At 47.7% G+C, this 17,536-nt stretch overlaps 1 protein-coding gene across 1 annotated transcript; it reads right to left on the bottom strand.

Annotated features, from left to right (window-relative positions):
* Window positions 1-12,000: 12,000 nt before the first annotated feature.
* LOC122105681 (thioredoxin interacting protein) lies at window positions 12,001-17,281 on the bottom strand. Its single transcript, XM_042677014.1, has 8 exons — window positions 16,746-17,281; window positions 15,265-15,337; window positions 15,015-15,162; window positions 14,798-14,900; window positions 14,445-14,701; window positions 14,175-14,331; window positions 13,924-14,075; window positions 12,001-13,549 (listed from the first exon to the last, which is right to left on the bottom strand). Exons 1-8 carry the CDS (start codon window positions 16,993-16,995, stop codon window positions 13,508-13,510), a joined length of 1,182 nt encoding a protein of 393 aa, XP_042532948.1. The 5' UTR covers window positions 16,996-17,281; the 3' UTR covers window positions 12,001-13,507.
* Window positions 17,282-17,536: the final 255 nt, after the last annotated feature.

Raw genomic sequence — 17,536 nt, 5'->3', positions numbered from 1 at the left:
AATCTAAGAGACTTTTTTTTTGGGGGGGGGGAGGGGCCTGAACTCTGGGCCTGGGCACTGTCCCTCAGCTCTTCAGCTCAAGGCTAGTGCCCTACCACCTGAGCCACAGTGCCACTTCCAGCTTTTTCTGTTTATGTGGTGCTGAGGAATCGAGCCCAGGGCTTCATGCATGCAAGGTAAACACTAAACACTCTACCACTGAGCCACTTTCCCAGCACCCAAATCTAAAGAGACTCTTATCTCTAATTAACTAGCAAAATTCAGGAAGTAGAAGTGTGGCTCAAGTGGTAGAGTGCCAGCCTTGAGAAGAAAAAAAAGCTAAAAGCCCCAAGGTCCTGATTTCAAGTCTCAGTACTGGTACCAAAACAAAACAAAAACAACAAAAATTGTATTTACATGGGCTGGGAATGTGGCTTAGTGGTAGGGTGCTCACTTAGCATGCATGAAGCCCTGGGTTTGATTCCTCAGTACCACATATACATTAAAAGCTGGAAGTGGCACTGAGGCTCAAGTGATAGAGTGCTAGCCTTGAGCTGAAAAGCTGAGGGACAGTGCCCAGGCCCAGAGTTCAGGCCTCACAACCGGACCCAAAAAAAAAAAAAAAAGTAAAAGACACTGGAACTTTCCTTTTTGTCTTTTCCCCTAACACACACACATACACACATTCACACATGAACCGTAGTCAATTATGTCTGTGTTTATGTTGGAGGCAGAGCTACCCACAAATCCCACATATCTGTCTGGAAACTTTAAACAAGAAAAGGGAGGGGACCAGGTGCCAGTGGCTCACACCTGTAATCCTAGCTACTCAGGAGGCTGAGATCTGAGGATCGTGGTTCAAAGCCAGCCCAGGCAGGAAAGTCTGAGAGACTCTTATCTCCAATAAACCACCAGAAAACCGAAAGTGGTGCTGTGGCTCAAGCGGTAGAGTGCTCGCCTTGAGCTGAAGAGCACAGGGACAGCGCCCAGGCCCAGAGTTCAAGCCCCACAACCGACCACAAAAAAAAAAAAACAAAAGAACTGAGAACTGAGTTCAAAGCTAGCCCAGGCAGGAAAGTCCATGAGACTCTATTAACTCCAATTAGCCACCAGAAAAAACCAGAAGTGGCACTGTGGCTCATGTGGTAGAGCACTTGTTTTGAGCTGAAGAGCTCAGAGACAGCACCTAGGCCCAGACTTCAATCCTCATTACCAACCAAAACGGGGGGGGGGGGGGGGGGGGGGGGGGGGGGGGGGGGATAAAGGGAAGGGAGAAAAGAGTGCTGAGGGGCAGGCACCACCTCTCCACCCTCGCCCCTACACACACACACACACACACACACACACACTCTCTCTCCTTTCCCATAAACTGGAGAAAGGAGGACAAAGGTTGGAATGACCCTTGGGATCTGTTGTACTGCCTCAGAAGTGTTGTACTGCCTCAGAAGTGAACTGTTGGAAAGTTCATACCATTCTCATGCTCTGCCCTGCCTGCCTCCTGCCTTGTGTGGCGGGTGACCCTGCTGGACAAAGCCAATGACACAAGACCCAGCAGCTTCCCCAGATTCTGGATCAGGTCCAGGCTTTAGCTAAGACTGTTTCCATTGACCTTTCCCCAACTTACCATGGGTGTTATTGAATGGGCAGAGGCTGGAGCTGCTGGCCTGGCAGACAGACATGCTTCCCATTTGGTTAGGGTGTGCGCCCATCCTGCTTCCAGAGGCCCCTCATGTGCTGGCCACCCTGGTCACACCTGCTAAGGCCTGTCTACGTACAATAGAATGTGCCTGTGTCTAAAGCATGGACTAAACTAGCCCCAAGCAGAGTAGGCTCTACAGCAAGAATCATTTTGTGGCTGGGCACTGGTGGCTCACACCTATAATTCTAGCTACTCAGGAGGCTGAGATCTGAGGATCGGGATTCAAAGTTATCCTGGGCAGGAAAGTCCATGAGACTATCTTAACTCCAACTAACCAGGAGCTGGGAAGGTGGCTCAGTGGTAGAGCACTTGCCTTACATGCATGAGGTCCTGGGTTCAATTCCTCAGCACCACATAAGCAAAAAGAAAAAAGCCGGAAGTGGTGCTGTGGCTCAAGTGGTAGAGCACTAGCCTTGAGCTGAAGAGCTGAGGGACAGCACCCAGGCCCAGAGTTCAGGCCCCACGACCACCAAAAAAAAAAAAAAATCCTTGTGTGTGTGTATGTGTGTGTGTGCGTTGGTAGCAGGCTTGAACTCAGGAACTAGGAGCTGTCCCTTAGCTTTTTTGCTCAAGGCTAGCTGGTGCTCTACCACTTGAACAACAGCTTCACTTCCGGCTTTTTGCCGGTTAATTGAAGATAAGTGTGTTTGGATTTGCCTACCCATGAGCCTTTGGCACCCAGCTAAGATCCTATCCTCCATGCATGTTGCTCTCCTTAGCTACCTAGCCATGTCCCGGCTGGGCAGGCAGCTGAAATGCAGGTGGTCTGAGGGAAAACAAAATAGGAGACTTGGCTATACATTTACTTTAGTCTGGGAGTAGACAGCAAAGAAAAATGGAGAGTTCCAGGCCAAAAAAAAAAAAAAAAGCATGATTGAGGTTATATATAAGGGAAAAAAAAAGGGGTTTTCTTCAATTAATTTTTATAGCTGTATAGGAAGAGAGAATGGCTTTTTTTTTTTTTTTTTTGTGTCGGTTGTGGGGCTTGAACTCTGGGCCTGGGCGCTGCCCCTCAGCTCTTCAGCTCAAGGTGAGCACTCTACCACTTGAGCTACAGTGCCACTTCCGGTTTTCTGGTGGTTTATTGGAGATAGGAGTCTCACGGTCTCTCCTGCCCGGGCTGGCTTTGAACCGCGATCCTCAGATCTCAGCCTCCTGAGTAGCTAGGATTACAGGCGTGAGCCACCAGCGCCCGGCTGAGAGAATGGCTTATAGGCATAGGCCGGTCAAGAATTAAGTCAAGCTGGGACACTGGTGGCTCACACCTGTAATCCCAGCCACTCAGATGGCTGAGATCTGAGGATCAAGTTTTAAACCCAGCCCAAGCTGGAAAGACCTTGTAAGTCTCTTCAACCAATCTCCAGTTAACCACCAAAAAGCTGGAAATGGAGCTGTGGCTCAAGTGGAAGAAAACTAGCCTTGAGCACAAAAGCTCAGAGGCAGCGCCCAAGCCCTGAATTCAAGCCCCCAGGACAGACATCACACACACAAATAAAGTCAAGAGTGTTGGGTGTTAGTAGCTTATGCTTGCAACCCTAGCTATTCAGGAAGTTGAGATCTGATGATTGTGGTTCAAAGCCAGCTTGAACAGAAAAGTCTGCAAGACTTTCATTTCCAGTTAACACCCAAAAGCTTTAACTGGAGTTGTAGTTCAAGTGGCAGAGCAAAAAAAAAAAAAAGCTAAGGGACAGAGAGTGCCCAGACCCTGAGTTCAAGCCCAGCAGTAGCACAAAAGGACAAGTAAGAGATCGCTCGCTAATGTGTTTGAAAACAAAGGCAGGATATTGGCAGCTTTTGCTGAAAGAACTCCATCCGCTGGATTTTCCAGCCTTATTTTTGGCTGAGGCTAAACATACCTCAGGCACCTAGCCAGTTGTTTCCAAGAACCTTGTCAGCCAGAGAGGCAGGAGATCAGCAATCCTATCAACTAGCAAGAAAGGCGAAAACTCCTGAAGTTGAGTTCAAGGTCACAATCGGACAGTCGTTGACAAAACAAGCAAGCCACCCAAAATCACTGAGGAAAGGGCCAGCAGGTCTTCTCTAGTTCTCCTCCAATACCACATACAGCCCGAGAAGCTCAACAAGCTGGCCAGGAATAGCTCAGTTAGGTAATCGGGACAGACTCATGGCAGCCTCTTCTCCACTGACTTTTCCCCTACTGAGGTCCCCTTTTTCCCAAGGTCATTTGGAATGGCAACTCTAGAAATACTGAATTCCAGTGTCCTTGTATCATCTCAGGAATGGGCTGGCCTTACCCAATCAGTGTTCGTAGCTTCTATGAAAAGTGTAAGTACACTTATGTAAGTACACCCTAAGGGCCATCAGTAGACATAGCCTGTGACCAGCTCATACTGTAGCACCTGAGGCCAACATCATGGAAAACCAAGATGGGGGTGGCATTATTCAGGGAATCAGCCGTAATCCTGACCAAGAGCCCTAGTATCTCAGAGTCTAACCTCCCCTCCTCTCATGCTGGCAGTATAAACTGTGTCCCCCAAAGGTTAGAGTCCTGTCCCTCCCTGAATGATACCGATCCTGGGACTCCATTTCTCTGGATGTCCAGCTGAGCAGGGGAAAAATCTGCCAGCACTGATTGGACCAGAAAAAGTGGGGTTTGCTATACTTAGTAATGGTTTGATCAAAAGGGCAGGGGAACAGACAGCAGACCCACCTACGCTGGGGGCATAAATTTGAGGTTTTTCTTCTGTTTTTGGTCCGTTGTGGGGCTGGAACTCAGGGCCTGAGTGCTGTCCCTGAGCTGCTCAAGGTTAGCACTGTATCACTGTGAGCCACAGTGGCACTTCTGGTTTTCTCATGGTTAATGGGAGCTAAGAGTCTCATGGACTTTCCTGCTTGGGCTGACTTCGAACTGCAATCCCCAGATCTCAGCCTCCTGGGTAGCTAGGGTTACAGGTGTGAGCCACCAATGCTTGGCTGGCTTGAGGTATTTCTTTTCCTGGAGGGAATGGGTGGAGATCCATTTGGACAGGGAAAGAAGCTCTTATACCAACCCTTCTAACCTGCTTGGCTCTGCAGTGGCCAGAGATATTGCCACTTTGGAGAGAAATTCACTCCTCCAAGTTAATGTGGTTTTTTTTTTTTTTTTTTTTTTTGGTTTGGGTTTTTTTTTGCCGGTCTTGGAGCTTGATCAAAAGGGCAGGGGACTGTCACTGAGCTGCTTTTTTTTTTTTTTTTTTGTCGGTCGTGGGGCTTGAACTCTGGGCCTGGGCGCTGTCCCTCAGCTCTTCAGCTCAAGGCGAGCGCTCTACCACTTGAGCTACAGTGCCACTTCCGGTTTTCTGGTGGTTTATTGGAGATAGGAGTCTCACGGTCTCTCCTGCCCGGGCTGGCTTTGAACCGCGATCCTCAGCCTCCTGAGTAGCTAGGATGACAGGCGTGAGCCACCAGCGCCCGGCTACTGAGCTGCTTTTTTGTTCAAGGCTAGCACTCTGCCACTTGAGTCACAGTACCACTTCTGGCTTTTTCTGTTTACATGGCACTGAGGAATTGAACCCAGGGCTTCATGCATGCTAGGCAAGCACTCTACCACTAAGCCACATTCCCAGCTGTTTATACTTTGTTGTGTGTGCTAGTCCTGGGGCTTAAACTCAGAGCCTCGTAACTATCTCTTAGCTTTTTTACTCAAGACTGGTGTTCTACCACGAAAGCCACACCTCCACTTCTGGTTTTTTGCTGGTTAATTGAAGATAAGAATCTCACAGGCTTTCCTGCCCTTGCTGGCTTTGAACCCTGATCCTCTTGAGTAGCTAGGATTACAAGTGTGAGCCACCAGCAATGTCCCTTTTCACAGTCAGGGTGAAACAAAGATGGGCTTTGTGGGACAAAGGGCAAGTGCTAGCCAGCCCTTTTCTAAGTATCCCGTTCCTTTCCCTGGCACCACACCATCTTGCCCGGCTGCCCATGCTCAGCTCCTCTCGGCTTCTCACCTCTCACTTACTTGGCCTAGCTCCTTGTTTTGACCTGGCTCTTTGTTTCCTTCCTAAGCTACTCCGTTATCATATGTTCAGAGATATCAGGGATGGCTACAGACTTTTGGGAGAGTGACTAGTCACAAGGAGTGTTTTAGGACTAGCAAGAGATCTTATCACATTCATTCATGTCCTTCATATTGTTTTTCCTCCAGCTGACCTTCTTTCTCTCCATGTGTTTCCTTCCATGTCTCTCCTTCCATTGTCTCTGTCTCACTGTGTTTGTCTAAATTGCACGATTCATGGAGCAACATGGCAAGGACTACAAGCTAGCCAGGGCACTGGTGGCCCACACCTGTAATCCAAGCTTCTCAGGAGGCTGAGATCTCAGGATCTTGGCTGCAAGCCAGCTCAGACAGAAAAGTCTGTGAGGCTTTTATGTCCAATTAACCAGTAACAATAGTAATGATAACATCTGAGTCCTGAAATTTTAGCCAGGCACTAGTAGCTCATAGCCTGTAATTCTAGCTTCTCTGGAGGCTGAGATCTGAGTAAGAATCAGAGATTCAAAGCCAGCCTAGGCATCCTAATGGCATTCTTATCTCCAATGAACCAGCAAAAAGCCACAAGTAGAGGTATGGTTCAAGTAGTAGAGAGCAAGGCTTGATAGAAAAAAAAAAATTGAGAACTTGAGGCCTTGAATTCAAACCCCAGTCCTAGCAATAGATAGATAGATAGTAGAAGAAGGAAGGAAGGAGAAGAAAGTTTCTGCATCTGGAAGGTGAAGTAAACATAAAAGACCAGGAATAGAGAGAAACAGAATGGAGGTAGAAGGAGGAGCCAAGGGTCTGGCTGGATGAAGGAGGACGTAGGTATTTGACAGGGTGGGCATTCAACAGAGACCTAACTTGTGAAGGGAAACATGGTGCCCATGCCCCTGACCTCCCCCTTCCTTCCCAGAAACTGAAATCCTTCCTCTGTCCATCTGCCCAAGAGGTTAAAAATATCCATGCTGAGTATCTACCCAGACATTTTCTAAGAATACTTTGATTGACCTGGAAAGGCCTAATCAGCAGCTCCATCGCCCAAAAAGGACTAAGAAAGGGCCTTGCTTGATACCCACGGCTCAGGGCCGGTGTCTGTCACCACCTTGTCCCCCTGTTCTCTCTGTCTTCCTCTTCCTTCCATTTTGCCGTTGCCTGGAGATGACAGGCCAATCAGTCGGTAGAAAACTCCCAGCCTCCAAAGTCTGTTTATTCTTTCTCCTTCTATCACAGGCTCAGCAAACAGTAGGGGAGGGGTGACCCACAGGAAAGGTCAGGACAGAGAGAAAAAGTCCAAATATGCCAAACTGGGCTTCGTCCATGAGCCGACCTCTACAGCCCTCTGTGCCACATAAAAGTCCACTGCTAGCTACTCAGGAGACTGTGATCTGAGGATCGAGGTTCAAATACAGCCAGGGAAGATAAATCAGAAAGAATCTCCCACTAACCTGCAAACAACAACAACAACAACCAACAAAACCTGAAGTACAGGTGTAGTTTATGTAGTAAAGCAGCAGCCTTGGATGGGAAACCAAAGGAAGAATGTGAAGCCCTGAGTTCAAGCCACAGTACACACACACACACACACACACACACACACACACACACACACACACACACACACCTTTATGCATGACTATTTTGGCTGACCAAATACTGTCCCATAATTTTCCCTCCCAGTTCACCTCTTAACTCAGATTAGATTGTTGTATTTCCTATTTGTTTAGGGGTGTCCAATGTAGCCAAGGATTTGCTTCCCCTACTCCCCCCATGGTGCTGAGGATTGAACTTGCTAGGCAAGCACTCTTTTTGCTGATCCTGGGGCTTGTACTTTGAGCCTGGGCTCTGTCCCTGAGCTTCTTGTACTCAAGGCTAACATTCTTTCCACTAGAGCAACAGTGCCTCTACCAGATTTTTCTAAGTAGTTTATTGGAGATAGGAGTCTCAGACTTTTCACGGGCTGAAGGTGGCTCAGTGGTAGAGCGCTTGCGTGCCTGAGGCCCTGGGTTCGATTCCTCAGCACCACATAAGCAAAAAGAAAAAGGCCGGAAGTGGCGCTGTGGCTCAAGTGGTAGAGCACTAGCCTTGAGCTGAAGAGCTGAGGGACAGCGCCCAGGCCCAGAGTTCAGGCCCCACGACTGGACCCCCCCCCCCAAAAAAAAAAAAAAAAGGAGTCCCAGACTTTTCAAACTGTGATCCTCAGATCTCAGCTTCCTGAGTAGCTAGGATTATAGGTTTGACTCACTGGTGTCTGGCTAGCAGGCACTCTTCCATTGAGCTAAACCCTAACATGGACCCTGATTTTTTCAATAACTTCCTTACAAATTTCCTTTCCCTCTCTTCTTCCTTTCTTCTTTCTTTCCATCTTTTTTTTTTTTTTTTTTGGGTCTGGTCATGGGGCCTGAACTCTGGGCCTGGGCACTGTCCCTCACTCAGCTCTTCAGCTCAAGGCTAGTGCTCTACACTTGAGCCACAGCACCACTTCCGGCTTTTTTCTTTTTGCTTATGTGGTGCTGAGGATTGGAACCCAGGGCCTCAGGCATGCAAGGCAAGTGCTCTACCACTGAGCCACCTTCCCAGCCCATCTTCCTCTTCTTACTCCTTTCCTCTCTCTTGCTCTCTGGTTCTCAGGTTTTCCCTGTTCTCTTCTCTCTCCCTCCCCCCTCCCCCCACTCTCTCTCTTTCTCTCCTTTCACTGCGTAACCAGTTTACAGGCATGTATCATCTTTGCCTGGCTATAAATTTTCTTTAGCTATTTCTTCATTTTTCTGACTTTTCTCAGCTTTTTTTTTTTGTTGGGGGGTCCGAGTGTGGGGCTTGAACTCTGGGCCTGGGCGCTGTCCCTCAGCTCTTCAGCTCAAGGCTAGCGCTCTACCACTTAAGCCACAGAGCCACTTCTGGGTTTTTCTTTTTGCTTATGTGGTGCTGAGGAATCGAACCCAGAGCCTCAGGCATGCAAGGCAAGCGCTCTACCACTGAGCCACCTTCCCAGCCCCTTTTCTCAGCTTTTTGAACAGTAGACTGGACCTAATGAATAAATAATACTCAGACCTAAATCTCCCCTCATGGCTGGCATGTAGGTCACAGCTCTTAAAAAATTAAAAGCCATGTGAGAAGAGCATGGGAAAAGAAGAGCCAGGTCAGTGAAGGACATGTGTGGGCCATGACTCAGGAAAGTGTACTTGGGGTGTCTGCAGAAAATGTCCCAGTAAGGACGAAACTGTGTAGAGAAGGCAAAAAGGAAGTGGAGGGCAGCCTGCTGTGTTTTGAGGGAGGGATGGGCTTCCTGGGGAAACAGCTCTTCGCTACTTCCTTCCTCAGATTATGCTGTGCACTCAGAATGCAATCATTAGTCATAAAAACTCTTTTTTTTTCCAATCCTGGGGCTTGAACTCTAGACCTGGACACTGTCCCTGAGCTTCTTTTGCTTGAGCCACAGCACCACTTCTGCCCATTTCTGTGTATGTGGTACTGAGGAATGGAACCCAGGGCTTCATGCATGCTAGGCAAGCACTCTACCACTAAGCCACATTCCTAGAATAGTTTTCCTAGAAAACTATTTAAACACAATTAAATATTCAGCCCTTTAGTCAAAGTAACTATACTTCCAAGTTCAATAGCCATGTGTGGCTAAAGGCTGCTTACTGTATTGGACAGCACAGATGCGAAACTTAACCACCATCACAGAAGGTTCTTTTTTTTTTTTTGGTCATCCCTCACCTCTTCAGCTCAAGGCTAGCGCTCTACCACTTGAGCCACAGCGCCACTTCCAGTTTTTTTCATTTTGCTTATGTGGTGCTGAGGAATTGAACCCAGGGCCTCATGCATGCAAGGCAAGCGCTCTACCACTGAGCCACCTTCCCAGCCCAGAAGGTTCTTTTTCATTTATTTATTTGTGTATCTGTGTGTGCATGTGCACATGTGTGTGTGCAAGCTCTGGTACTGGGTCTTGAACTCAAAGGCCTCTTATTCTTGGTTTGCTTTTTCTCTCCAGGGCGGTGTTTTGTTTTCTACCTGAGCCATACTGTAAGTGGTAACCTAAAAGATGCTTTTCTGGGCCCTATGAATGGACTAAAGTCCCCAACTTTGTATCTGTGCCTGTGATCTGAGCTAGTCTTTGCCAATGTCCCTTTGCTCTCACCTTGCTTTGGAAACTCTCTCTCTCTCTCTCTCTCTTGTTTTTGCTAGACTAGAATTCAGGGCCTGGGCACTGTCCCTGAGCTTCTTTAGCTCAAGGCTAGCACTCTACCACTTGAGCCACAGCACAACTTTCAACTTTTTCTGTGTATGTGGCACTGAGGAATCGAACTCAGGGCCTCATGCATGCTAGGCAAACACTCTACCACTAAGCCGCATTCCCAGCCAATGAACATCTCTAGTGGACGGCAAACGCCCCACAAGGGCAGGGCCTCCTGATCATCCTAAAGTGAACAGCGGCCTGAAGAGACCCCCTGTTCTGTTCTGTCCCAGCGAGCATGCAAGGACGTCTCCAGATCCACCAAGGACAGAGCGGGAGCTCAGGGCCCAGCAGGCCGTACCGTGACCCTGAGCTTTTTTACTCAAGCCTGGCACTCTTAACACTTGAGCTACAGCTCCACTTCTGGCTTTTTTGGTGATTTATTGGAGATAAGAGTTTATGGACTTTCCAGCTTGGACTGGCTTCAAACTGCAGTCCTCAAATCCCAGCCTCCTGAGAAGCTGGGATTGCAGGCATGAGCCATGGCACCAGAACACTATGATTTATTATTTAACATATGTGTGAGTGACTACTGCACTTTGGGCCTAGTGTCTAAAATTCCAATTTCAACACCTCCATTTTCTGTCTTTTTTGCTAGCTAATAGTCTCTAGGATTTATCTTCTGGGGCGGGTTTTGAACCTCACTCAATCCTTAGATCTCAGCCTCCAAATAGCCACAATTACTGATGTAAACTAGCAGCACCTAGTTTGGTGGAAAGTTCATTTGGATGGTGCTAGATGACAGAGATTAGGGTATCAGGAGGGAATTAGAATGTTCTGGCCCTTCTAGGATCAAATTTCTAAGCAGCCTTGGGTCTATCTCCTCCCTATCAGTCTCTTCTTGTGCCAAGCACCAGTAACCAGATTGTGTACACAAGTAAGGGCACTGAAGTGCTCACCTCTCCACCCCTCTGCCCTGCAGCGTGCTCCATTCTTTCTCCTCCACATCCCTAACCTAAGATGCAGAACTTTTCCATCAACTTTGACCTAGTTTCACTGGTCACGAATTTAGAGGAGTCCCTAAGCTCTTGAACAGGTAATGAAGTGGTGGGTGACATAGTTCAGGTGAAAGTCTCCCTGGCAACAGGAAGAGCTACAGTCTTGCTGGCACATTGGGAAGGAAAGGATAAACAAACAAAAACAATCACAGCTGGGCACCAGTGACTCACACCTGTAATCCTAGCTACTCAGAATGCTGAGATCTGAGAATCACCCTTCAAAGCCCCAGCCCAGACAGGAAAGTCCGTGAGACTCTGATCTCCAATAAACCACAAGAAAATCAGAAGTGGCGCTGTAGCTCAAGTGGTAGAGTGCTTGCCTGGAGCTGAAGAGCTGAGGGACAGCGCCCAGTCCCAGAGTTCAGGCCCCTCCACCAACAAAAATAAAAAAATAATAAAGATTATTTCTATTAGTGATAAAATTGGATTGTCAATCACTAATTGTAAGAAAGAGCTAGTCAAAGTGAACCCTATGGGTTGATGATTGGATTAAATATTTAGCAAATGTTTATGGAGTTTGTTGATGTGCTGGTAATTACAAAGGCTTAAAAAATACTCCTAACTCTAAAGCTCTTAAGTCCTGGATGGTGATTTTTTTTTTTTTTAATTTTTGTGCCAGTACTAGACCTGAACTTCGTGCTCTTGCTAAACCTTTTTTGCCCAAAAATGATGTTCTACCATTTGACCCCCAGCTCCACTTCCAACTTTTTTGCTTGCTAATGGTAGATGAGTTTCACTCAGCCTGCCTTCAAACCATGATCCTCAGCTCTCAGCCTTCTGGGTAGCTAGGGTTACAGGCAGGAGCTTTCACCCTCCTCCCCGCCCAGGCGCTCTGAATGCTGCTGCCGCTGCAGGTTAGCTTGTGCATCAGCTTCATTCTGGTTAGAATTCCTGGCATTGAATAACAACTTTTTTTTATTTTTATTTTTAGTTGGCTCAAGGCTAGCACTCTACACTTGAGCCACAGCGCCACTTCCAGGTTTTCTGCTTATGTGGTGCTGAGGAATTGAACCCAGGGCCTCATGCACGAAAGGCAAGCACTGTACTACTGAGCCACCTTCCCAGCCCTCTAATAATTTTTTAAATGCCAGTTCACAAACAAGGAAAACATTTATCAATTTAAAAAAACTTTATTTTTTTAAACAAAGGATTTTCCACTTGGGATGAAAATATATCTGGTTAAGTACAAAATATAGTTTTTTTTAAATCATACAAAAGATATACAATTAAAAATACAAAAACAAGAAATAGAACCACCTTTAGCCCACAAAGGTTCGGGCTGTAGTATTTCTCAGAAAAGGGTGGAGCTCAGTGCTCCGACACAGGACGAACAAAGTGCTATGGCTGAGGGCGACTGACCAGGTCTGGTGACTGCAGTGAGGCCAGCTGCTCCTCCTAACACTGGTGGGGGGCTGGGGGGACCCCTGACCTCTAGTTCCACACCGCGGGGTGTGAAGTCTATTAAGCAGTGTGGATCTAGAGATTCCCCTGGAGTCTAGAGAAGTCACAGTAGGCAAGAGTGACAGCAGTCACACTTCTATAGTCTCAAAAGCAGTAAGGCTTTGTGTGTGTGCGTGATAGTATTGGGGCTTGAACTCAGGGCCTGAGTGCCATCCCTTAGCTTTTTCACTCAAGGCTACCACCTGAGTCACAGCCTGTTAGTGATTAATCAGATCAGTTTTACGTTTTCTGCTTAAGCTGGCTTCACACCATGATCCTCAGCCTCCAGAGTACCCAGCCAGGATGACAGGCCTGAGCCATCACACCTGGTTCTCAAGTTTTGTTGTTATTGTGCTTACACTTGTTTAAGTGTAGCTTACATTTGCAGTAAGGAGAGAAACTAACAACAACAAAAAAATAAAATTGACAGGAATTAAAGTGCTGCTAAGATCATAGCCTTAGATTCAATTCTAAGGAGTCACATGAAAATAAAAGGAGTCTCCCATAAGAGCAAGTTTTGCCAGGAGAACACAGTGCAAGAGGCTTTCAACATGACAGACATTTGGTAGGGCAGTTAAAGTACATTCTCTAAGCAAGCACGCCTTAGAGCAGCTTCCTCGTAACCACAGAAGAAGTGCCTTCCAAAGTCCGCAGATTAGCCTTGGAGTGTTTCTCTTTTTTTCTGTAAGTGTACAAAGGGGAACACTGATTTTTCTTTTTAATTTTTCACTTCCTAAATTTGTTGAGCAGAGCCATGCTTTCCCCTCTATCCTTGTTTGTTACATTGGCTCTGTCTCACGTGATGGCACATAAAGTTTGAGGTTTGATGTTATGACAAATCTAATTCCCTTTAAAAAAAAAAAACAGCAACAAGAAAGAAAATCCAACCCTGGAAAGACATGCCAGCAGGTCATTTCAACCCCAACCACTACAAAAGTCATATCCAAAGAGATCTGAGAAAAAGACACAGGTGCAGTGTGTCTTTACACCCATCCAGCAAACACTCCCCTATCACAACAGTGGTACTGGCTTGAGGGTGCCTGCTAATCACACTGCCTAGGCTGGAGAGGCAGAGGCTGGGGGTAACCCACACGCCACTGGAAAGTCTGTGAATGTTCAGAGTCCAAGGAAGAGAGGCAGAAAGAAACAAGTAGAGACAGCTGCTGCTTTTCTTCTGCTGCTCACTGCACGTTGTTGTTGTTGTTGTTGAGGCATGGGTCCACCTGGGAGGAAGAAAAACCATGGATTTTGACAACTGGAGCAATGCTGGGTGCTCGTGGCACCTGCCTGTCATCCTAGCTGCTCAGAGGCCAAGATCTCAGGATCACAGTTCTAAACCAGCCAGGGCAGGAAAGGCTGTGAAACTCCTATTTCTAACCACCAAAAAACTGGAAGTGGAGCTGTGGTACAAGTGATGAATGCCTGCCTTGAGCAAAAATAAACTCAGACCCTGAGTTCAAGCCCCAGGACTAGGGGGCGCGCGCACAGGCGCACACACACAAACTAGAACTCATTTAGCAATCCCTCCAACTCAAGCCTTCCTATAGGAAGGTTTAGGACAAATGCTACCAGTAAAACAAAAAATGACAATTCCTACCTCAGTGTATGTGGGAGGCGGCATGAACTGGAACTCAGGAGCATACATGAAGATGGGGCTATCCTGAGAGTCCTCCCCGTCATCCAGGAGAGGAGTGGTGGGGCTTTCCAATCGGTGATCTTCAGGAATGATATCCATATAGCAAGGAGGAGCTACAGAGAGAAAATCCAGAGTCAGATACCTAGCCAAGAAACGCCAGACTGCCACATTCTCACCAGGCCAGAGGAGGAAGGACTTGAGGGCTGCCTCACCTTCTGGGGTATCGGGGATGTTCAGGTCTATCCAGCTCATTTCCGAGCTTGTTCGGCTGGCCATGCTTGTTGTCCGGCTGCTTAGGCCTGATCTGCTGCCAATCACCAAGGGCAGGTCGAGGATGACTTTCTTGGAGCCAGGGACACTGACATAGATCTGAAATACAAGAGGGCAGCTGTTGAGAGAAGAGCTCTGGGAAGCACACCACTGTTCTAGCAGATGAACAGTTTCTAGTCATTTCTCTGCTGGCATGGACCCCACTGACTCACCAGCAATGAGTACTCCACTCGCAGGATGTTGCAGCCTAGGATGGATGGCCTGATTTTTTGCACCCGGAGGCTCTTGCCACGCCATGAGGCACAAGTCCCTGAGATGATATGATTGCCTCTGACTGAAGACAGCTTCTGGGTCAGCACCTTGGTCTGGCCGTTGGCCAGGTAAGTGTGGCGGGCCACAATGGCTGCTTTGGGGACCACGATTCGAGAACACGTATTCTCAAAGTCAGCATGGATGGAAATGTCATCTCCTAGCAATAAGAAAGATGAACACACATGAACTAATAGAATCTACATGGTTACTGTTACCTGTCTCCCATCTAGAATTTCAAGCACTAAATCCTCACCTTCACAGAATCCTTTTCGGTCAATTCGGGCAGAGACGGACACCCGCCCATCTGGAATGAACATGCAGGAAACTTTCTTCTCCTTCTTAGCAGAAACCGGTGCCTATGAAAAGGGGAAAAAAAGATGTTTTGAGATGTTCCAGTCCAATGCCCAAGACATCTATCTAATTTAGACATTCTGAGACTAAGGAGACTAGAATCCTGAGAGAAACCTCACCATTAAATCAGGAGTATTGACATCCACCAGATCCATTACTTCGAAGTTTTTCTTTGTCTCTTGAGTGGGCTGGCTGGGGCGATCGAGGAAAGCTTTCACCCAGTAGTCCACACAACCATATTTTCCTTTGAAAGAAGTTCCTAGAGGCCTGTCAAATAATAATAATAATAGTTTAGTCTAAGTATTGTTAGGGAGAAGACTGAGCAAGCTAGAAGAATCCAAAGATGTATGTAACTCTAAGAGTACCTACCCTTCAGGAAGCTCAAAGCCGAACTTGTACTCATATTTGTTTCCAGGTCTCATGATCACCATTTCATTCTCACCTGATGAGAAAGAAAGACAAGTGACCGTTAGGTTTCTGGATGCATCTGTGTGAGGCTGATTGCATATGTAGCAAATGAAAAACATTCTGGTACTTTTTTTTTTTTTTTGAGGGGGGAATCAGAAAGTTCCAAAACCCTGCAATATTGAAAGGTTGACCTAGTACAGTTACTCCAGGAACTAATAATACTAATAATCTCCCCCCAACCCCCCACCATTCTGGAGCTTGAACTGTGGGACTGGGCGCTGTCCCTGCGATTCTTTTGCTCTAGGCTACCAATGGAGCCACAGCGCCACTTCTGGCTGTTTCTGAATAGTCTATTAGAGATGTAAGATCCTCAGATCTCAACTTCCTAAGTACTGAGGATTAGTCATGAGCCACCAGTGTAAAACTGGTATTATAAAAATGATATATAAGCCAAGTGCTAGTGGCACTACTAAAGTCTGATTTTTTTTTTTAATTGTCGGTCCTGGGGCTTGAACTCTGGGCGTGGGTGTTGTCCCTCCGCTCTTCAGCTCAAGGCCTGTGCTCTACCACTAGAGCCACAGTGCCACTTCAGTTTCCTGAGTGGTTTATTGGAGATAAGATCTCATAGCCTTTCCTGCCTGGGGCTAGATTTGAACTGTGATCCTCAGACTTCAGCTTCCAGAGTAGCTAGGATTATAGACTTAAGCTACCCAGCCTGTTTCTGCTGAGACTCTAGTAAACCACTCAGAAAACCTGAAGTGGTGCTGTTGCTCAAATGGTAGAAGTGTCCCACAACAGACAAAAAAAAAGAAAAGATGATATACAGAGAGGTTACAGTTACAAAAGTCAGGTACACTTCTTTTTGGACAATGTCACCCCTTCCCTCACTGCCTCCCAGTTAAATACTAATATATAAAGCAACATAAGCATACAGAAATCTTTAGTTTGCAATCTTAGCTACTGTGTAGATTTAGATTTGAGTGAGGATCAGGGTTCCAAGCCAGCTTGGGGCAGCAAAGTCTATGAGGCTCTTATCTCCAACTGACCACCCAAAATCCAAGAGTGGGGCTGTGGCTCAAGGGTTCCGCTCCACCCTTGAGCAAAAAGAAAAAAAGCTAAGGGAGAGCGCCTGGGCCCTGAGTTCAAGTCTCAGTACCCACAAGAAAAAAAAAGGCTAAGTAAAGCCATCCCCTGCCTTGAGATCGCTCTGGGAACACAGAAAAAAAAAACTGCATCTCCCACCTCCCCCCACCTTTTTTTTTTTTTGCAGGATAAGGAGATTAAATTACAATTTAAGTACAATTAAAATACAATTTAAAACAAAATAGGAAGCATCCCACGAAACCACTGAGGTACAATCTAAAGCACTTAGTCAAGCACTTCCCAAGCCCCACCCCACCCCCCCCCCGCCCCCGGACGAGTCGCCGCGGCCCGGCACCCACCTGTGGGCTGGTCCTCGGGGAGCAGCGTGTCCTCGAAGCGCAGGTAATCCAGGGACTGCTTGCACTGCTGCGAGCCCTGCATCCACAGCACCCTGGCCACCCCGCACGCCAGGATGCGGACGGCCTTCACGCGCGTCACCTCGCACACCTCCACCACCACCCGGCCCGCCACCTTCTCCCCGCTGCCGTACACCTTCTCGGGGTCGTTGAAGACCACCTCGAACGACTTGATCTTCTTGAACATCACCATGTTCGGGTGAGAGCCGGGGGAAGAAGACAAAAAAATATATATCCGATCTGCAACCCCGGTAACTTTTTACCAGGAATGAGGCAGATGCGAAGGGGCTTCTGCTGACAAGGCGCCAACAAGACCCCAAGGAGTCGGAGACCCTAAGCTGCTTGGCTTAGACCAACGGCTTCCAAGAAGCCCCAAGCCTCCACTCAGCCCCTTCTCTGCTCCGGTTCGCCCCCAGCTCCGGGGGAAGTCGGAGAGAGCGCAGGAAGAGCAGGCAGCTGCGAACAGCAGAGCGAATGTTTCCAGCCGGCAGCCGGAAACTGCCTTTTATAGTCGCCCGGCCGGCTGAGCCACGCGAGCTCAGGGCCCGAGGCTCGTGCTGCCCGCGTGCACAGCGCTCCCATTGGCTGCCTGATCCTTGTTTACCAGGAGGCGCACCAATCGGCGACGCCGCAGGGGCGCGTGGACACTGTGTGCTCCTGGCGGGGAAAACGGTTGTTATGCACGGGTTCCCTAGCTCGCCGCGAGCAGGGCGGAGGCGGAGGGAGAGAGTGAA

Source organism: Dipodomys spectabilis, unplaced genomic scaffold, assembly GCF_019054845.1.
Source record: "Dipodomys spectabilis isolate Male_0828 unplaced genomic scaffold, ASM1905484v1 ptg000002l, whole genome shotgun sequence".
Classification (NCBI taxonomy): domain Eukaryota; kingdom Metazoa; phylum Chordata; class Mammalia; order Rodentia; family Heteromyidae; genus Dipodomys; species Dipodomys spectabilis.
This window is presented reverse-complemented; position numbering and strand designations above follow the sequence as displayed.

Bases quoted from the DNA above. Each gene is read 5' to 3' on its own strand.
- LOC122105681 (XM_042677014.1), bottom strand. From the start codon at position 16,995: ATGGTGATGTTCAAGAAGATCAAGTCGTTCGAGGTGGTCTTCAACGAC. The intron at 15,338-16,745 runs GTGGGTGCCGGG...CTTTCTCATCAG, and splicing joins CCCCGAGGACCAGCCCACAG to GTGAGAATGAAATGGTGATC. The intron at 14,901-15,014 runs GTGAGGTTTCTC...CCCTTTTCATAG, and splicing joins TCAATACTCCTGATTTAATG to GCACCGGTTTCTGCTAAGAA.